General features: G+C 33.0%; 1 protein-coding gene across 1 annotated transcript; it reads right to left on the bottom strand.

The window, feature by feature from the left end:
• Positions 1 to 553: 553 nt before the first annotated feature.
• LOC127807415 (SKP1-like protein 1B) lies at positions 554 to 14141 on the bottom strand. Its single transcript, XM_052345252.1, has 2 exons — positions 13728 to 14141; positions 554 to 941 (listed from the first exon to the last, which is right to left on the bottom strand). The coding sequence occupies exons 1-2, from the start codon at positions 14019 to 14021 to the stop codon at positions 771 to 773; spliced, it is 465 nt and encodes a 154-aa protein (XP_052201212.1). The 5' UTR covers positions 14022 to 14141; the 3' UTR covers positions 554 to 770.
• Between the last annotated feature and the right edge of the window lie 9276 nt (positions 14142 to 23417).

The raw sequence follows: 23417 nt of genomic DNA, 5'->3' as shown, positions 1-23417 counted from the left end.
TTTCACAGTTTAGATGACCCTTACATACAATGAGTAATAACATGTCAAACTAAATTAACAAATCCTACCTTTATAAGTGAGACAGGGGTTGAATGAGATTCATTACACTTGAAAATCCCTTAATTGACACCAATTTAATCTTTTACTCAAAAAACCAAAATAAAATAAATGCCCTTAAAAACTTTTTTGTGATCATATACATGCGACCATAATACAAATAGACCATGTTATTGGTACCCCATGGACTACACTATGAACTACACAACGCATCATAAATAACAAAAATACCTATCGTACTTTACTGCTTCATGTCGTCTCACTTCATCATCTTAGATGAAGAATATTTTAAACATTTTAACTACATTATATAACATAAGGTATAATCTATGATATACCAATAATAATTTTCTATACAAATACATACAATCATAGACTCAATCCCAAACCCAAGTAAACCATTCGAGCCAATAGTAGGAGAAGACGTTGAGTTGCTCACGCGTCTATTTTGCAAACAATGGTCAATACATAAAATGAAAGTCCTAAAATGAAAGTTTTTTTTTTTTGTTTTTTGCTATTTTAATGCTGGCATAATTTTATACTACTATTATAAGAATAGGGTTCGAGTTTTCCCATTTGGATGGGAGGAATTACAACGACCCTTGCTTAGACTAAACCACATTTTGACATGAATGAGTTTGCAAAATAAACTTGGATGGATTGAAAACAAGGAAACAACCATCATCACAAATGTAATCGAACGGTTAAATCTTTCACCCGAAGGCCCACTGGCTCTCCCTGCGGACTTCCTCTTCCTCTTCCGGGGTAAAGCCTTTTATATTGAATGTTTTCCTAAATTCTTCAGGGGTTTTTTCCTTGATCATGTCCGCAATTGTCTGGCAAGTCAGGTCCAACAAGCTCTTGATATTCAGACAATTTGCAGCCTAAAAAGCCGAAAGCAGAATTAGACTAGAATAGTATGTGCTACTTGAAACAGAAGATGCATAATGCCATTATCCAGCTGGTACGTAAAACCATGAACATTTCATTTGAAATAACAAATAACCCTCCATGAATCTTAGCTAAGCACTAGTTTATTTTACAGAAGATCTTAAAAGATGATCTTGTACTAATGCAACAGCGTAGAAGGAAGCCAAGAACACAGTTTACAATGAAACCTCCCCAAACTTTGTCTGAAAAGATAAAAACAATAACATCACCACACTTTTTTTAAAAAGTTGTTACTGGCAAGGAGGTGTGTACATATACCCAATCCCTTCTATTTTTGTGGGTTTTGTGAATGTTTAATTTCTTTTCATTTTGTCTTTCGGGATTCATGGATCCAAAATAGATAAATAGTGAAAAAATAAATAAATTAAAATGTTAACCAGAGACATAATTTTTTTTGACTATTTTATTCGAGTATTGTTTAACTAAAGATTTATTTTGGATGTGTACCCTCAGCAAGAGTAATTCTTGGAAGGGATATCAATTATTTAGATAGCTTCAGATGATTGGAACTTGAATTTGTGAGAGGAAAAGAAAAGAAAGTTAGACGATGTTATCATATTTATGTGTGTGTATAAAAATATATGAAAATAAACATTTATTATTTTTTGCTTTCCACAAAAAATTATTCCTCTAAACCTAGACTAAAAGAATATGTTCATTAAGTACCATAATAACAAATGAAAATGCTCCTTACTCTTGTGTTGATCATATATGAGAAAGTGTCACGGCCTAAGCCTGACAATACCGTTCCTCCCCAATTCAATACAAATAAAGAGGACTTTATGCCCAAATAGATAATAGAACAGAGAGAAAAAGAAGAATTAGTGAGAATGGAGAGAAGAATAAAGAGAAATAGAGAGAATTGGAAGATAGAGACAGTGAGAATTCTGAGATTTTTCATAATACTTGCCCCTTACACGACTAGGGGAATTATACCAGCGCCTAGGGAAGAAGATTCTCCTGCGAGGGTGGGCCCTACACCCCTAACCAACTCGAGAATCTCTAATGTCCCTGCATGTGGCAATAACAACCTGCCTTCTAGAAGTTACAACAGTAAAATGAAAAGCTAATTTACTAACTTAGAGGTACAACAGTGAAAATAACAGTAAGCAGTAATAAGCAATAATAGTTGGCAACAAGAAAATTTAAAATAACTAGGAAAATAGGGTCTTCTCGTGACATTTCCCCTCGCCTTAATCAATTTCTTGTCCTCAAGAAATATTAAGGAGGCTAGCCGCTCTTGGGAATTGCTTGAGAAGATCCGGGAGGTACTCCCAAGTGTTTTCTTCCGAAGGTTTTCCCTACCACCTAACCAACACTTGAACGACGGGAGCCCCATGTTTGTATATCACCCTCCTATCCAAGATAATCTCTAGTTCCACTATTTGGCTGACCTCTATAGGAATGACAGGCAAAACAATGCTTAATAGTTGCCCACCCACTGCCCCTTTTAATAGAGAGACATGGAATACAGGGTGAATGAGTGATCTTGCAAGTAACCCCAGCCGATATGCCACCTTCCCAACCTTAGCTTCTATAGGAAATGGCCTGTAGTACTTAAGATTGAGCTTGGTTGCTTTTCCACGGGTGAGGGACTTAAGGTGCTGGTACCTCAACCTCAGATACACTTCATCTCCCACCTCAAACTCTCGTTCATTCCTCCTGTCTGCAAACTGTTTCATGCAGTTTTGAGCTGAAGACAATTCCTGCTTCAGCTGCTGAATCATCTCCCCCCTTCGCTGCAAATAGTCATCCATTTTCACCACATTGGATTCTTCCCTAATTGCCGGTAGCACAGGTGGTTGGTATCCAAACAAGGCCTCGAAAAGAGTCATCTTGATGGAAGAGTGGTGGGCAGTGAACTAAAACGCGGCCTAGGCGGTTGCTGGTCGCCGCGATTATGGCCAAATCGGCTACCTTAGGCGTCGGACCGACTAATCAGTACTGAGCGGTGACAAGGCAGATGCCTAGCCGCGTGAACTGCCTGGGCCAGGCGGCCAAATCGACTGCCTGGGCCGCGTGAAGCATTTAGTATAAATTTATTAGGGTTTTGTTTCCCCTTACCCGTTACCCCTTTCTCTCGTCAATTTCCCCTTCTCTCTCGCGCGCACCGCCACTGACAATCTATTGCTGAATCACCGTCGCCTCTCTCGTGCTCGCACGTCGCCGTCGCCTCTTGTAGTTGCAGAGTTGTCGTCGCCACCGTCTCATGCTCGCACCCGTTACCCCTTTTGCTCTTACAGCTTCATCTTCTTCACTCGCCGTCGCCACCGTCTCGTGCCCGCTGCTCGCACACCGCCACACTCTTGTTGTCTCTTGCTCTTGCAGCTTCATCTTCTTCACTCACCCTTCGGGCCTCCGCCTCCTTCGGTAAGCAGTAGCCAGTCAGCAAGTAGCTGCTTGCTGTTGCCTCTCCCTCTTCTGTTTTATTTTTTATTTTTTTGTTATTTAATTTAGTATTTATATTAATATTTGATTATTTTTTATTCAAATATTTATTAATTATTATTATTAATGTTTTTAAAAAATTAATATTTGCAACTTCAAGCAAGCAACAAATGTAGCAAGCTGCCTTTGTTGCTGCTTGCTGGTGCTGCTTGAGGCTATTGTTAGTTCTTGACTTTGTTTGTTAGCTAGTTAGCCTAATTGTCTATTTTAATTCAATCATTCAATGTTAATTTACTCAGGAAAGAAAAAGAAGAAAAAAGAAAGTCATGTCGGATGGAATTGGGAGTATGGAAGCATCGTCCGATGCTGCCTCAGTTTTTAAAAGGAAATCAAATGATATCGGATGGGAGTATGGAATGTTAATTAATCCGAAGAATATGGATAAAGTTAAATGCAAGTTGTGTGGTAAAGTTATGTCTAGAGGAGTTTACAGAGTCAAAGAACACATCGGCCACATTTCCGGAAATGTTTCTGCATGTCCAAAATCTTCTCCGGATGATAAAGCTAAATGAAAGATTGCTATTGCCGAGGCAAAGCGTAAGAAGAAGAATAAGAAGCAGGAGGAAGATATGATGAGATCCTCGGTTAATATTTCTAACAAGGGGAAAGGGGTGGATGATGAAGATGAATTGGAAGAGTTCGGGAGCAAAAAAAGCGCCTCGTACTCTTGGCCCTATAGATAAGTTTGCAAGCTCTATTAGTCTTGAAATTTGTTTGAGTTCAAGAATGACGCAAAGGCAACAAAATATTAGTGAAACACTATTTAAAGAGAGAACATAGACTGTACAAGGATATTGTGCTAAATGGGTGTACGAACCTGGTATACCTTTCAATGTTATTGATCATGATATCTTCAAATTGTTTGTTGAGGCGGTTGGTCAATTTGGGCCGAGGTTCAAACCTCCTAGTCAATACCAGTTGAGGGAACTGTTATTAAAGGAAGAGATTGACAGAATGAAAGACTTATTGAAAAAGCATGAAGAAGAGTGGGCACAAAATGAGTGCTCTATTATGACAGACGCTTGGACAGACAGAAAAAGAAGGAGCATCATGAACCTATGTGTTAATTCTAGCATGGGTACTACTTTTCTTTCTTCAAAACAAAGCATCAAACGAAGCACATACAAGTGAACTCATATTTGAGTATGTGGACAAATGCATTGAGCAAGTTAGGCCACAAAATGTCGTCTAAGTAGTAACCGACAATGCTGCCAACAATATGGGAGTGGCAAAATTATTGAAGCTGAAGAGGCCAAATATCTTTTGGACATCATGTGCTACTCACACCATCAATTTGATGCTTGAAAGTATTGAAAAAATGCCAAGATATAAGAAAGTCATTGATCAAGCAAAGAATTTGACAATCTTCATTTATGCACACCATAAGATCTTGTCCTTAATGAGGTCATTTACGAAGAAGAGGGATATAGTGAGATCGGGAGTCACTAGATTTACTTCTTCTTTCCTTACTTTGCAAAGTTTGATAGAGAAAAAGGCCCAATTGAGGTCAATGTTTACCAGCTCTGAATGAGATGAGTGTAAATGGTCAAAGAATGTTAAAAGAAAAACAACATATGCTACTGTGATGAGCATTGCTTTCTGGAATGGTGTAACTTTATGCCTTAAGGTTTTTACATCTTTGGTGAAGGTGCTTTAAATTGTTGATGCAGATAGAAAGCCTTCTATAGGTTTTTTATATAGAGAGATTAAGCAAGCAAAGGAAGATATTAAGCAGGCCCTAAATAATCTTGAGAAAAACTACCAACCTATTATAGAGATTATTGAAGCAAGGGTGAAAGATAGGCTAGATAGTCAATTGCATTTGATAGCTTACCTTTTGAATCCCTAATACATTTTCAAGAATAAGACTATATATCTTGATAATGAAGTGATGGATGGGCTTTTTAATTGTGTGGAGATATTTTATCATGGTGATGATCATTTTGAATTGCAAGGTCATGTCATAAATATTGAGTTGCCAAAGTATACTCGTAAAGAGGGAGCTTTTGGAAAAGTGTGGGCAGCTCAAGGCTGTGTAAAAAATGATGACAATTATAATCCAGATATAAAATTCCTTTAATCATTTTCTTAGTTCCTAATGTGTATTAGTGTATAAATTTGTTTACTTTATACTTGTTAACTTATGTAGTTACATGGTGGATGACTTATGGAAATCAAACTCCAAACTTGCAACGAATGGTAATAAGAATCCTCTCATTAACCAGTAGTTCATCCAATTGCGAAATTGGAACACTTTTGAGGGGGTTAGTGCATATTTTAAAACATTTTTAATATTTTAATATCATTATCCCTATGAAAATATGAACTATATTTCTTTAATATCAATAACTTATCTATCATTTAAATTGATATTACTTTTATTTTATTTATGTGAAAAGAAATAGACTGAATGTGCATCGATTGAACAATCTTGTCTATGTCTAATTTAATGCAAAACTGATGAACAAGCAAAAGAGGGAGAAGGAAATGAATGTTGATGTGCTACTTGCTAGTAATGCTAGCAATGCACAATGATGGATTGTTGAAGGAGGAGATGATGAAGAAATTGAGCCTGGTACAAGGCTTACTTGGGAAGTGATTGGTGAAGCATCCGGAGCAGACAAGATGCTTCAACCTCGAAGAAGTCCTAGGATAAGAGAGCTTCATGAAGATGATTTCCAATCAGAAGAAGATGAGTAAGAGCTCAATGAATTTGATTTTGAATCTAATGAAGATCATGGATTGGAAGAATATGGAGAGAAAGAATTCCAATTAGATAGTTAGATACTTAGATTTTTCAAGTATGGTTTATGTTGCATTATTGTTGTTTTTGTCTTATTGAAGTTTGAACCTAGAACTGATCTACAACAATTATTTTATCATGCTTAATTATATATTTCACTTGTCATTCCATTAATGTTGCATTATTGATACATTTCAATTTTGATTTAATTGAAAATAACATCAAATTACATCACAAAGTTAAAAAACAACAACAACAAAAAAAAAAAGCAATTTTCCTAAGCCCCGCCTAGTCCTCCTAGGCTAGCCCCAGCCTGGCGCTTGACTAACGCCTAGCATCTTTTAGAACACTGGTGGTGGGTGGTATTGTACCACCACTAGGCCAGGGCTAGCCATTTGTGCCACTTCTTAGGCTGCAAGAGGCATATGCACCTTAGGTAAGTCTCGAGACTCTGGTTCACCCTCTCGGTTTGCCCATCCGTTTAAGGGTGATGAGTAGTTGACACGCTCAGCTTTGTTCCCAGTAACCTCATCAACTCCTGCCACATCACACTAGTGAAGATCTGGTAACTATTTGAAATGATGGTCTTAGGAGTTCCATGCAATTTCACCACCCGATCCAAGAAGGCCCTAGCCATCTCCTGAGCTGTGTAGGGATAAGTTAGCCCTATGAAATGAGCAAACTTAGTTAGTCTGTCCACCACCACTAGAATACTATCATTTCCTTCCGACTTGGGTAACCCTTTCACAAAGTCCATAGAGATACTAAACCAAGCTTGTTCGGGGATAGGCAAGGGTAGCAGTAGCCTTAAGTAAGCTACGGTTTCTAACTTACATCTCTTACAAATATCACATGCTTGCACCATGTCCTTAATTTCCGATTTCATCCTTGGCCAATGAAAAATCCTCCTAACACTTAAGTATTTTCCTCCCCTGAATGCCCCCCCCCCCTCATGCAAGGCCTAGAATATCTTTCTTTTGAGGTCCATCTTATCCCCAATCACAATTCTTCCTTGGAATCTTAGCATTCATTTTCTCAATGTATAACCATTCCCCATGGGGGCCCCTATCACCAATTCGTATAGCAATGTCTTCAGCTTCTTGTCTCCCTCATAAGTGTCAATCACTTCCTTGTGCCTTGAAAGTGTGGCTGGAACTACATTCTCCTTGCTCTTATGGTATTGTATGATGTAGTCCAAACCCATGAGTTTGGTCATTCCCTTCTTTTGCAGCTATGTTTGAAGCCTTTGTTGTAATAGGAACTTCAAGTTCTCATGGTCTGTTTTGATTATAAATCTCTCCCCCTCTAAGTAATGGCTCCATTTGTCTACTACCTCTAATACTGCTAAGAACTCCTTCTTATATATACTGAGTCATGAATGTTTAGGACTCAGCACTTGACTTAAGAATGCTAGAGGCCTTCCCTCCTGTACCAAAACTGCTCCTACACCTGTTCCACTTGCGTCTGTTTCCAAAATAAAAGTTTTATCAAAATATGGCAGTCCCAGAACTGGTACCCTACTCATGGCCCCCTTTAAATTCTCGAATGCCTCCTCAGCCCTCGAGTTCCAACTAAAACCCCCTTTCTTCAATAATTCTGTTAAAGGTTTACTATTTACCCCATAATTCTTCACAAATCGGCGGTAATATCCTGTCAAACCCAAAAATCCCCTCAAGGCTCTCACTGAAGTTGGCCTTGGCTATGACACCGTGGCTTCCACCTTTTGGGGGTCGGTACTCACTCCACTCTTTGATATAATATGCCCCAAGTATTCCACTTGCCCTTGACCAAATGCACACTTAGACTTCTTAATATAAAGCTGGTGGAATCGGAGGGTGTCAAGGGTAGTTTTAAGGTGGAGCAAATGTTGTTCGAAAGAGGGGCTGTAAATGAGTATGTCATCAAAGAATACTAATATGAATTTTTGGAGATAGGGCTCAAAAATTCTATTCATGAGGGATTAAAAAGTGGCTGGGGCATTGGTGAGCCCAAATGGCATCACCAAGAATTCGAAGTGCCTATGGTGAGTTCTAAAAGTTGTTTTGTGGATATCCTCGGGTTTCATCCTAATTTGGTGATACCCCAAACGTCAATCTAGCTTAGAAAAGAGTTGGGCACTGTGTAATTCATCCAAGAGATCTTCTACCAAGGAAATATGGAATTTATCCTTAATGGTGACAACATTTAGTTGGCGGTAATCCACACAAAACTGCCAAGTTACATCCTTCTTTTTAACCAATAGGACAGGGGAAGCAAAGGGGCTTTGACTGGGTCTAATGATGGATTGTTGAAGCATTTCTCACCATTTTCTCTATTTCATTCTTCTAGATTGGGGAATAACGATAAGTTCTAATGTTGACAGACTCAGAGTGTGGCTTAAGGTTAATAGAGTGATCTTGCATCTGGGTAGGGGGAAGTGATTGGGGTTCAACAAAAAGATCCCCGTATCCAACCAGCAATTCATTAAGAAGGTTTAAGTGATGTACCTAGTTAGGCAGCCCTTAGGTTGCACTGACAGTTAGGTGGATCTCCCCTTATAGTGCTAGACTTCCATATACCTCTTCCATTGCCACAACTAAGAAAAGTTGTGCCAGCTGCCCCTACTTTCCCTTAATCATCTTCTGCAGTCTCTTCCCCAATATCATCTTGCATGTAGCCATCTCCTTTTCTCCGGATAATGTCATCTTCCTTCCATCACTCTCAAAAGATACTTCCATCCGATTGAAATCAAAACTGATGGGGCTGACCCCCTTTATCCAATCTACCCCCAAAACCACATCACAGCCCCCCAATTGTAGGAGCCTTAGATCGATTTCAAACCTTTCTCCTTGCATCTCCCAGCAAAAGCCATTGTAGACTGATTTACTCAACACCCTTTGACCATTAGCCACTGTCACACTCAAGGGTGGGGGTTTCTGTGAGTAGACACTTCAGTTTCTTCGTCGTGCCTTCATCAAGGAAGCTATGGGTGCTCCCACTGTCTATTAAGATCATCAAATCATTTCCCTTAAATTGTCCTTCCACTTTAATGATTTTGTTGTTGGCTACTCCCTTCAATGTGTGTATGGAGATCTCTCCATTGTCCCCTGCTCTATCCTCCCTATAAGGAACCAAGCTTGGTCCACCTTCATTCCTCACCCCTTGATTCCCTTTTGCTATGTCTCGGTGGTAATTCTTTCCCCCAACAGGGCCTATTCCTAGAGTTACCCCCATTTGTTGTTGCCTCTATTTCTTCATCAATGCCTCCACGGACATTTCTTGTAATCAAGCACTTTCAGAGGCTTGCTCCATCATCCTAAGTTTCATCATTTTGACCATTGGCCATAACTCCTCACTCAAGTCACTCATAAAGCTTGACACAAAGTAACCTTCTGATAAATGGGGGTTGTGGCAAACCATGTACGACCTCAACTCTTCAAACTTTTGTAAATAAGACTCAACGATCCCTGTTTGCTTAAGCTTATTAAATTCCTCTATCGTATCCACCATACTCCTCTCCCCAAACTACTCACATAATGTTTCAGAGAACTCCTCCCAAGTATAGTTCTCCCTCACATTAAGGCATCCTTAAAACCAGGCATCCACTGCTTCATTAAAGTAAGCAATGGCCAATGACACCCTTTGCCCCCTAGGTACGTTGTGCCAATTGAACAGCCTATCACACTTCCTTAGCCACCATCGGGGATTAGCTCCTTCGAATGCCGGTATCTCCATCCGTGGCATGGGGAACCCGGGGAGGTGGCCACGAGGTTGCTCATTACATTCTTTACCCATAAGTCCCTCTAATCCTTCCTTAGGTTCTACCTTGATCTCAGCCATTCATTCCCTCCTTGTCATTCTATTTCCCGGCAATATGGGAGCATCCCTCTCACGCGGAGGAAAGTCGGGAGCCATCTTTACTGCATTTTAGCGAGTAAACATGAGCATGAACTGCTGCATCTGCACTCCCAGATCCTCATGCAGTCTCGCCATGGACCCCTCCAGTCGCTGTTCCATTCCCTCCAGCGAACCTTCGAGCTTGCGATCCATTGCCACGATCGCCTCATGGTTCCTTTCTACTTGAATTTCTAGTTGGTCAATCCTTCCCTGGAATTTCGACAAAGTTGAGTTGACTCACTGCAAGCCTTGAAATTCTTCGTGCGAGTTCCTTCCACCATTACGAATTTATTAGCTTGGCCAAGAACCGGTGCTCTGATATCAAGATTGTCGTGGCTTAAGCCTAACAATACCCTTCCTCCCCAATCCAATAAGAATCAGGATGACTTTACGCCCAAATAGATAATAGAACAGAGAGAAAAAGAAGAATTAGTGAGAATGGAGAGAAGAACATAGAGAAACAGAGAGAATTGGAAGAGAGAGACTGTGGGAATTTTAATATTTTTCATAATGCCTACCCCTTACACGATTAAGGGAATTATACTAGCGCCTGGGGAAGAAGATTCTCCTGCCAGGGTGGGCCCTATGCCCCTAACAAACTCAGGAATCTCTAACTTCCCTGCATGTGGCAATAACAACCTGCCTTCTAGAAGTTATAATAGTAAGATGAAGAACTAATCTACTAGGGGGTACAACAGTGAAAATAACAACAAGCACTAATAAGTAATATTAGTTGACAACAAGAAAATTTAAAATAACTCGGAAAATAGAGTCTTCTCGTGACAGAAAGTAGCAGGGGAATGATTAAAACAAGCATTATATAGATACATGCATACAATCCATAGATTAAATTCCGAATCCAAATTAAGCATTTGAGCCAGTATGGGCCAACACCTCAATGCACAACAAGCAGCAAGAGGAGTCTAGCGAGCATCCAAGCATACCATAATTACAAGCAACAGTACATACATAAAGGTGTAAATCCAGAAATAAAAGGAAATAGGCATTTATTTGCTATTTCAGTGCTCAGATAAGTTTGTTACTATGATAAAGAATAGGGTTTGAGCTTCCCCAATTGGGAGGACTAAACTAATCCATCCTTGCAATTTTTGTGCAGATGGAAGATGACACTCGAGGAAATCACATAACTCAGTCTTGGGATCTTGACAAGAGTTTGCAAAATAAAGTGGGATGGTAGAAACAATCACCCTCAAATGTACTCAAAAGTTAAAAACATAAATTAACACAATCATATTACATATTCAATTGTTCTCCCCATGGAATTTCTCTTCTTCCTCAGCATTACAATATTTAATATTGAATAATTTTCTTATTACTTCAGGGGGTTTTCTCCTGATCATGCCTCCATGATGTAGGAAAGATTAGTCAATTTAGAAATTAGTATTCTTTATTTTTTTTATTTAGTTTATTTCTTTTTTTTTTATTTGTTTCCTAGTTTCTCTGAATTTCTTTTATTATCTTTTTGTGTCCTTTAGCTAGTAAAATCCTAATTAGGTTGGGATAATGTTTACAATCTTAATTAGATTGGATCAAGGAATTCTAGTTAGACTAGACTGTTATCTATTAGTTGCCTGTAAATAGTCCATTTTGGTTGTAATTGAAGACAACCTTGATTATTGACATTGATTAATAATATTATTTTTCAGTAATCAAGATTACTCTTATTCTTTGTTTCAAGTTCTGCATCACTCCAATCATCTAGCAAGTTAGGTTCAACAAGCTCTTGACATTCAGAAAATTCGATGCGTGGAAGTGAAAAGGAAATTTGGACTATAGTAATATAATGTACTGGAAAGTTGAAATGACAAATGGCAGAATGCTATTATTTCAGATGGTAAAACTATGAATGTTTCATTGAAATGACAAATAACTCTCCATGTATTTTAGTTTAACAGCTAAATTTCTTAGAGAAGATGTTAAATGATCATCTAACAACTAATTTAAGAGCATGGAAGGAAGCTAAGAAAAAAAGATTGGAAAACCAACAAGATAACAGGAGGCAACTGTTATAGGACAAAAGTTCATGTGAAAATTACCATCGATACCAAATAAATACAAAGATGACACAAACTTAAGTCTGATAAAACAACTACAACAACTGAAACGTTAAGGCGCATTCTTTTTTTTTTTAAAGAAAAATGTTACTGGTATGGAGGTGTTGTGTGCATATAACTCATATAACCTAATCTCTTCCATGGTGAGGAATTTATAAATATTTATTTTCTTTTCACCTATTCCGTTGGGATTCTTCTTTTTAAATGATATGCACACACCTTGTTGCCAAAAGAATGTCACATTTGGTCATGGGATTGGCACATAATTCAGAATTAAAATGCGTCCACAAATTTAAATGTTAATAGAGCTGCATTTCCTGTCCTTATTTGGTAAAATCCTTAAAAGAAAAGATAGCCCAAGAGCTCACTAAACAGGAAACATAAAGACCAGAATTAAAACTAAATAATGCATTAGATAGGAAAACAAAACTGAACAAATAACAGATACAAGGGCAGGTACAGAAACTTGTCATTACTGCATGGTTGAATAGTATACTAACTCTTTAAAGAAGCCAGCTATCACAAAATCCATTTCCATTGTTGGTAGGTTCAAAAACGTTTGTTCAACACTTGCATCTCATGGTCAGTGGGGTCACCCACAATCATCTAGCAGCAATAGGAAATCAACAATCTATCCATTCCTTCCGTTTTAAATTGGCTAGCAGGATATCTTCATAGTTAATCCATACCGTCCACAAAAAACACCACATATGATTGAAGAAACAAAACACATAATATGAACGTTATTGAACCAGAAACTATAACAGAGAAAATAATTTAATATAAACCGAAAAAATGAAGTATATGTCTCTACTTTCACAACTACCGCTCCCTTTATTATCTCCAGTATGACCCTAGTGCGCTAGTCTTAGTCACAACCAGGAGTCAATTCTCCAATGACATGGTTAGGACATCAGTCAAATTCTAGTCTTCGAACATGAGTTCCATCTGTTCTTATGTTAATCTCACCTCTAACCAAACTTTTTCTTATGTGAACTACCCGAACATAATAGAATTTCCATGCTAGTTTGAATGGTACATTAACACAATTGATTTTAAAAAAAATAAGCAATATAACTTGAGGTAAACTTGGTTCAAAGTAGTCCAGGGACTACTTACAAAGGCATTAAATAAACTAGTTTCAAATTGAAAACTGTTAATAATCAATTTAGTATATATTAATTAATTCAACATGAAAAATTCCGTTCTAAACCTGTGCACTAGTAACCTTAAACGCCATTGGAACTCATAATGTTTTAGGGAGAAATCAAGACTTATACACAGTTATCCCTATTAAAGTCTGGAACCTCGTTTATAATCATCAAGAACGGACGACATAATCACTCCCAGGGCACAGGTCAAATGGTTAGGCCATAATAAGCTGGGATTCGCATAAGTAAATCATGGGTTCGATTGCTCACCCTAAGTCTCCACTTACAATTTACCTCCTCTGTTAAAATGGAGAGGACGAGCGGCGAAAGAGATAATTCCAACGACCACATAACCAATTTCAATTAAATATTTATATATATAAGCACAGAAGAGTAAGAAATAGGCGGGGGTTGGGGGGTGTATACCAGAACAAGACCCGACAGCGTGGCCCCATCTACTTTGACAAATTCGGCATCAAAAGCCATGAGGTCGTCCCGGGCCTGCTGATAAGGAGACTCTTCAGCCTCGAGGTGCCTCTTGCAATAATCGATCACCTTCTCCAAAATCTTGCTCGTCACGTTGGGCAACCGGATGTAATTGTCGTGGCAATCCTCGATTGCGTACTTAATTACCACCGACTGGAAGGCCACCGCTTCATCGATCTCAAAGACAACGTCGTCGGAGGCCTTCAAGATCACTTTCCTCGTTGCCGACGACATGGTTTCTCTCTTTGTCCAAAACCCTCTGAACGCGTCGACGTCGTTTTCTGGGGGGAGGAATAGGAAGAGCGGAAATATAAATAGTAAATGGATGGTTGGCCGTTTGGTTGCTCCACTTATTTGAGTTTGGACTCCCTAGTTTGGTTCTCATAAAAACTAACCAATCCATTGATAGTGACTGGCTAGTCGCCATCGTAGTCCACCGTCATTAACAATGAACCTAGTTTGGATTTTTATTAGATGAACCCAAACATAGTTTTCTTTGCTTGTCAGCCTATCAATAAGATTTTTAAGGGGAGAGACGGCACGTATACAAAAGGGAAGGGGAGAGGAAAGGGTTCAACATCTTTTTCAACAAATATCTCATCTTCTTCTATGAGGATTTGAACGGAAGGCTTATAGGATAAGAGTTAAAAATATTAAAATATTTTCATTCATATTGTGTTAAAAAAAATATAATGTAACGTGAGGGAGGATATTTTAATTTTTTAGCATTTATTCTGTAAGTTTGTCCGTCAATTTATCTGACTCTCAAGAATTTTTCTGAATGAAAAAATTGTTAAAAAATGGTAGAAAAGAAAAATTCTTGAAAACCAGACAGATTGACAGATAAACTTACAAAATAAGGGCTAAAAAAATAAAATGTCATCGCCCACATTGTATTGCACTTTTTTCAATGCAACGTGAGTGAGGATATTTTAATATTTTAACCTTCATTTTGTAAACGTATCTGTTAACTTATCTGATTCTGTAAAAGAACTCGATAGAAAATTTATGGCTAGAACTGCCATTAAAGAATTAGAAGGCATTGAATTCTAAAATTCACGAACATGGATTTGCGAGATAAGTGCGTCATTTTGGTTTGGCCTCAGAGTCCCATTCAAGCACGTTTCTAATTTCAATGAAGGCCCTCTCTTTTTCTTTTTTTTTTTCTTATTTTGCATTCCGAAGGCGAATAGAATAGAAAATTTTTAAAAATAATTATTAGAAATTTAAATAAAATTATTATAAACTAGTGTATCACCCGTGCGATGCACGGATATCGTAAGAAAAAAAATAATCGTTAAAGTGGAAGTTACATAATTCAGTAGTTATAAAAAATGAACATCAAAATAAAGAAGTAGAAAATAAACAAAATAATCATATTATAATCATGAGAAATGAACAAACATACAACAAAATTAGTTATTCAATTATTCCGGAATATGTATGCCTATTTTTGTCTAACTTTTTTTATTTTTTGACATTTTTTATACTTTTATTATAGTCTATTTACTAACACATATGTATGTCTTTAACAAAATATTATATCCAACGTCTATAGTATTCGTGACTTGTTAGAGTGAGGTTAACGTCTACCATTTTTAATACATTATTTTTACTTTGACGCACGAAACACTAAAAATGTGGCATGTTTTATTCTAAACTTTCCGTAGCAATGTAGTTGATTACTTAGTATAAATGGTGATTTCTCGATCCGTTTTATTAATTATTTGATTGAAAATGTTTCTCGTTCGTTATGATTTCAATATTGTGTATGTTATTAAATTATAACTCAATTATGATAAATTCTTGTACAATACGCTGGAAAGAATAATTTGTGCAGTAAAAAAAAAAAGAATGCAAGTAAAAATGTACTTATGAATGTTAAATACCCACTATAAATTAGTAGACTAAAAAAAATATACAAATAAATAGAAGTGAAAGAACATAAAAAAATGAACAAATACATAAGTGTGAATCAGTAAAAAAAAAAGAAAAAAACCTAAATAATAAAAGAAAACAAAAAACATGTAGATCAAACAAATTGTCTAGATATAAATCCAACACCAACCAAAATGAAACCAATCAGATAAATTTTTTTCAATTATTCTCATTCTTGATCATCGATCGAATTTTCTTAGTTGCATTAGTCAACAAATCGCCAAGGAGAGCTTTTTTGGCAAAACACCCTTCATAATTTTTTAATGTATTTATAACTCATGACCCCACTTCAGCGACGTAGTAACCTCATCATTAGATGAATAAATTTAGAATATAATGTCATTAATTAGTACTTACGTCATACATATTAGAAACCCCCAAACTTATTTTACAAATATAAATATTAAATTCTAAAAATTGATGAAGCACATTTTTCTTCTCAATTTCGATTTTTTCAATATTTCAATAAAGATCAGACTCTTACTGTTGAGAAATGTGAGTATAACACGTTAGAACATGTTTTAGCACATAATCATTCTAAACACATTACAAACCTTAAACATTATACTAACTTGACTTACTTTTAGCATACACGTGTACTTAGAGATCAAATTAAGGTTAATTGCCAACTTCATCAGACTAAAAACTTTACTACGTTTGCAAATAAAGTTAAAAAATAAAATTATAACATTTAAGTTATATATAAAATTATAACATTTAAAATTATAAAAAATAAATTTAAATTAATTAAGCTATATATAAAATAAAGATAATTTAAATAATCAATTAATTATATAAATGATAATAATCAAAATTTCAAAGTTAATTATCCATATATGACTTCACATATTTCTCCTATCAATCAATTACCATATTTAAGATAGGTCACATTTTTAAGAAAAAAAATAATGTTAAAAAATAAAATTATAACATTTAGTTATATATAAAATTATAACACTTAAAATTATAAAAAAATAAATTTAAATTAATTAAACTATATATAAAATAAAAATAATTTAAATAATTAATTAATTATATGAATGATAATAATCAAAATTTCAAATTTGATTATCTATACATGACTTCATATATTCCTTCCGATAATCAATTATCACATTCAAAACATGACAAATTTTTAAAAAATTAACAAAAAAAAGTTAAAAAATAAAATTATAACATTTAAGTTATATATAAAATTATAACATTTAAAATTATAAAAAAATAAATTTAAATTAATAAAATTATATATATAAAATAAAAATAATTTAAATAATCAATTAATTATATAAATTATAATAATCAAATTTTCGAAATTGATTATCTATATATGATTTCACATCTTCTTCCTGATAATTAATTACCACATTCAAGATAAGTCAAAATTTTAGAAAGTAAAAAAAAAAAAAAAACTATTAACTAAAAAACCTAGGCTGCGTTTTCTTTACTGTTTTCAAGTCATTTTTTATTTTTGATTTTATAAAATAATGAAACCGTGTTCTTTTTATTATTTTTAAAAATATATTTTTTAAAATAAAAAAAATTATAAAGAAAACTCAAAAGAACAAAAAGTTGTTTTGAGTTCATCCAAAATAAACTCTAAACTTAAAATACATTTATTTATTCATATTTCATTATTATAATGAGAAAAAATATTACAAAATTCATTAACTTTAAAATGTATATATATTTTTAATAATATATTAATATTAAATATTTCTAATTTACTGAATAATCAAATTTATTGAATAAAATATTATTAAAAAATTATTTTCAAAATTTTAAAGAGAACCCGTTTTCTAATTTTTTATTTTGAGAAATAATTTTTTAAAATGACAAAGAGAACGTGTTTTTAATTTTCTAAAACTAGACTATCAAAACAAAAACTAAAAATTAATTCAAAAAAATTAAGCTATTACACAAAATCTATTCACATTGACATAACTTTATATATTGATTATCCATACATGAGTAAAATTTTTAAGAAAACAACAAAAAAAAAGTTAAAAAATAAAATTATAATATTTAAGCTATATATAAAATTATAACATTAAAATTATAAAAAATATATTTAAATTAATTAAACTATATAAAAAAATAAAGATAATTTAAATAATCAATTAATTATATAAATGATAATAATCAAAATTTTAAAATTAATTATTCATATGTGACTTCACATATTCCTCCTACCAATAATAAAAATATAAAACATAATAAATTTTTTAAAAGAAATATGACAACATATGATAAATATAAATAGCCTATATAAAATATTTTTTATTTAAAATTATAAAAAAATAAATTTAAATTAATTAAACAATATATATAAAAAAATAAACATAATTTAAATAATCAATTAATTATATAAATGATAATAATCAAATTTTTAAAATTAATTATCCATATATGACTTTACATATTTCTTCTGTTGATAATAAAAATATAAAACATAATAAATTTTTAAAAAGAAATATGAGAACATATGATAAATATAAATAATCTATACAAAATATTAATTTTATCAAAATAATTTAAACGACTTATTTAAAAAACTAAATTTAAATTAATTAAATAACATATATAAAATTAAGATAATTTAAATAATTAATTAATTATATAAATTATAATAATCAGAATTTCAAAATTGATTATCTATACGTGATTTCACATCTTCTCCACATTTAAGATAGGTCAAAATTTTTTCAAAGTAACAACAAAAATAAAGTTAAAAAATAACTATTAACTGGAAAATTTAATACTATGACGACTTCCAAAACATTAAATTGTTACACAAAACTTGTTCACATTAATAAACCAGAAACACGATTAAAATTAATTGATTGAAAACCAAAAACATGGTTAAACTAATTAAATAAATAATAATAATCAATTAAATTATATATAAAATTATAACATTTAAAATTTTAAAAAATAAATTAAATTAATTAAACTATAAAATTATATAAAACTATAACATTTAAAATTATAAAAAAATAAAATAATTAAACTATATATAAAATAAAGATAATTTAAATAATTAATTAATTATATAAATGATAATAATCAAATTTTCAAAATTGATTATCCATACATGATTTTACATATTCCTCTTAGAAAACTTAAAGTTAAAAAATAACTATTAATTAAAAATTTTAATGCTGAGACGACTTCCAAAGAATTAAATTGTTACACAAAATTCGTTTACATTGACAAACCAAAAACATGGTTAAAACTAATTGGTTGAAAATAAGAAAATATGGTTAAACTAATTAAATAAATGATAATGATTAATTAACTTATATATAAAATTATAATATTTAAAATTATAATAAAATAAATTTAAATTAATTAAACTATATATAAAATAAAGATAATTTAAATAATTAATTAATTATACAAATGATAATAATCTAATTTTTGAAATTGATTATGACTTTAGATATTTTTCCTGACAATCAATTACCACATTCAAGACAGATCAAATTTTTAAGAAAGTAACCAAAAAAATAAAGTTAAAAATAAAATTATAATATTTAAAAATAAAAAAATTAATTTAAATTAATTAAAACTATATATAAAATAAAAATAATTTAAATAATCAATTAATTATATAAATGACAATAATAAAATTTTTGAAATTAATTATTCATACATGACTTTACATATTCTTTCTGACAATCAATTACCACATTTAACATAAGTCAAATTTTTAAGAAAGCAAAAAAAAAAAAAAAAGTTAAAAAATAAAATTATAATATTTAGGTTATATATGAAATTATAACATTTAAAATTATAAAAAATTAAATTTAAATTAATTAAACTATTATAAAAAATAAAGATAATTCAAATAATCAATTAATTATATAAATGATAATAATCAAATTTTCAGAATTAATTATCCATATATGACTTTACATATTTCTGCTGTCAATAATAAAAATATAAAGCATAATAAAATTTTCAAAAGAAATATGACAACATATGATAAATATAAATAACTTGTACAAAATATTAATTTTGTCAAAATGACTTATTTAAAATAATCCAATTTTGCCTAAATAACTAATTTAACATAACCTACCAACTAATTATTTTTCAAAATTAAATAATAACATAAACATATATATGATTTGTACTTTTTTTGCATGATTTTGAAACTAATTAAGTGTTTTAGAGTTTTGAGTGGTGGCTTTATCAAGAGAGAATAAGAGATAAATTATGAGAAATAAAATAAAATAAGTAAATTTATTTTTAAAAAAAAATTACTTGGCACCTGATGGTATTACTTGATATCTCAAAATTTCTCTTGATTTAAAAAAAATTCATTTTTCTATAATTTATTTTAATTAAAATTTTATATTAATATTTAAGAATTAATAATATGGATTATATATTGTCTCTTCATATACCATGTTTACACATTCTCCAACCACTTTTCAACTAAAAAAAATTATGTACAGATTCCAAGAATTATACGTTTTTCATAAATTTAGGCTTAATTAATGATTTACAAAAATTCTATTTCGGGAAAGAAAAAAATAAACAAAACATAATAAAATATTAAAATAGAAACTATAAATGGGCGGGAAAAGAATTTGACGGCTGTTTTGTTATAATATATATATAGATTTAGATATATTATTTGTAATAATTATTTATTAAATTTATTTTTATATATAATATTTCACTTCTGAGTGATAGCATGGCTTCGGAAAAATGAGTTTTCAACATTAGTTTAGATTTTAATAAATTTTAATATTAATATTTATTAAAGTAATTAAAATGTGACGCAAATTACTAAGTAAGTGAACCCACTAAAATTTTTAACCATGATCCCTTTTCTTAATATAAATAATTGCCATTATTTATTGTATACAAATAATCAAATACTAAAAAAACATCACATTTATTCTGCCATATCTAACTAAGGTGCCGTTTTAGGATCGTGTTGGTAAAATTATTAATCTTTCACTTAGCCTATAAACTATATAACTATCAAAATTATTCAAATTGTAACAAGTTTAGGTATTCAACCTATAATTTCAAACTCAATATGTTATATTTGGGGAGAAAGTATAGCCCTTGTTACATCATGTTGCTACCAATTGAGGTTGCTTCAACTTGATGCAACAAAGTGACAAAACAACACAAATAATCAAATACTAAAAAAACATCACATTTATTCTGCCATATCTAACTAAGGTGCCGTTTTAGGATCGTGTTGGTAAAATTATTAATCTTTCACTTAGCCTATAAACTATATAACTATCAAAATTATTCAAATTGTAACAAGTTTAGGTATTCAACCTATAATTTCAAACTCAATATGTTATATTTGGGGAGAAAGTATAGCCCTTGTTACATCATGTTGCTACCAATTGAGGTTGCTTCAACTTGATGCAACAAAGTGACAAAACAACACAAATAATCAAATACTAAAAAAACATCACATTTATTCTGCCATATCTAACTAAGGTGCCGTTTTAGGATCGTGTTGGTAAAATTATTAATCTTTCACTTAGCCTATAAACTATATAACTATCAAAATTATTCAAATTGTAACAAGTTTAGGTATTCAACCTATAATTTCAAACTCAATATGTTATATTTGGGGAGAAAGTATAGCCCTTGTTACATCATGTTGCTACCAATTGAGGTTGCTTCAACTTGATGCAACAAAGTGACAAAACAATAAAACCCTTCCCATCACCTAATTTATGCTTGCTGCATTTATGTTATTCAGCTCTTTTTATTAGAAATCGTACTCATCCCTCTAGTTCGAAGGGTATAATATAAGGTTGGTTAACTGATACTAATAAAAAGTTTCATAGACTATGTGAAATTTTAATCTTCTTCAAAAAAGAAAAAAAAAAAAAGAATTACTAATAAAATATTAAAAATTAATTAATAAAAAAATACTCATTTAAGTTGAGTTCGATCAATAAAAGAAAACTAACGATGTATGCATAAGGGTCTTTGAGAGACTTTCTTGCATAAAGAGTCCTTGATAATCCTTCTCAAGAGGCTCAACAAGGTGAGACACCTCTCCAGGGAGGACTAGAGTCTCTATGAAAATCTTGAGTCTCTTGGAGACTCTCCCAAATGCATTTATCTTCGAAAGGGACGTGCAAATAAACTTTTGTGATCTTCAAAAGTTATGTAAAAGATCACGATTGACATCACTAGTACTAATATCGAGAAATGAGGAATCGTTATCACTATTTATCTAGCTCAACTATTAACAAAAGAAAATTCAATCTCCTAAGAGTTTTGTAATACCGTATGAAAATCTAATTTAAGTATTAGAGTGTTTCCACAAGAAATGTATGCCTTCTAACTTTTTCTTTTTGGTAGAATTCTTAGAGTTTAGAGACAAATTTTCTTAAATAAATCCATTGTTGTGTTTAAATGACAACAATTGAAGTTATCTGTGGGAAGCAATCAAAAAGCCTAATGTATTCATTATACTGACTTTCAAAATGACTCGCATAAGATCACAAGTAGTTAATAACATGCACAACGAAGGACATGGTGTTAATAGTCCTTTGAACCTCATAAGGTAGTAGGAAAGACTCCTAGTAATGGCTTTTAGGGCCTTTGGAATTACCTTGCAGACTGTCCCTTTGAGCAAGTATGAAGCCATTAGAAAGTAACATGAGAAGAGCTTTAAGGTTCTCTAAGAAATGGTAGTTTTCTTGCATAATGTCATGCCTCATGCCTTACTACTACTAGCTTGACAAAACTACGCAAAAAGTGAATAGTACCCAACACATGAGACCTAATGGAAGACTCTATGGAAGTTCTTTTAGATAACAAACCAAAGGATTCATTCTTCTCACAAGTCTACTGGGATAAGGGTGTCCAAGAGACCTTTTTGGACGTAATTTGCAATGAGAAAGGGACCTAGTTTGGCAAGTAGGGGTTGGCATCAAGATTGTTAAAATTGAGATTTTAAGTAGAATTGTAAGAGAATCCATAAAATCGAATCATAAAATCGTAAGTGATATGCCTTGCAAATGAGGAAACGCTCATAGAGAGAGTCGAGTGGGCAGGTACCCCACGGCCCCGAGACCTTAAAATGAGCCGAGACTTCAAATTGAGCTAAGACTTCAAAGTGTGACGAGACCTAAGAGAACTTGAATCTTGAAATCACCCATGGTTAAAAGCAAATGAAATAGTGATATGCCCTGAAAATTGCACCTATATCCGATTAAGAAGCAGATCCAAGCGTTGGGGCACATATAGGCTTGAATTGGGGCGAAAAAGCGAGGGAGCCACTCAAGACCAAGCGAGTGAAAACTCACTCGGTCATATGACTGAGTAGGTGGGGAGCTTTTCTCCCTCACAAGACATGACCCACTCAGTTATATGACCGAGATATGACCAAGTAGGTGGGGGCTTTTCTCCCCCACAAAAGCATGACTCACTCGCGATCATATGACTGAGTGAGCAGGAAAGACCCTCGTATCTCTATCTCTCTCTCTCTCTCTCTCTCTCTCTCTCTCGTATGAAGAAGCCAGGTCACTCGATCAAATGACTGAATGGGTTCTGCTCACTGACATCTCATCCCTTACATACACCATCACGGTCGCGAAACTCTCGAGACGACCACATAACCCTTGGAATGGGCTGCAAGACCCTCAGGATGGCCACCACATGTCCCCTATCTCCTTCTTCTATAAATAGGAGGCC

Source organism: Diospyros lotus, chromosome 8, assembly GCF_014633365.1.
Source record: "Diospyros lotus cultivar Yz01 chromosome 8, ASM1463336v1, whole genome shotgun sequence".
Lineage (NCBI taxonomy): Eukaryota > Viridiplantae > Streptophyta > Magnoliopsida > Ericales > Ebenaceae > Diospyros > Diospyros lotus.
Note: the sequence above shows the minus strand (reverse complement) of the source record. Positions and strands in the feature narration are given on the sequence as shown.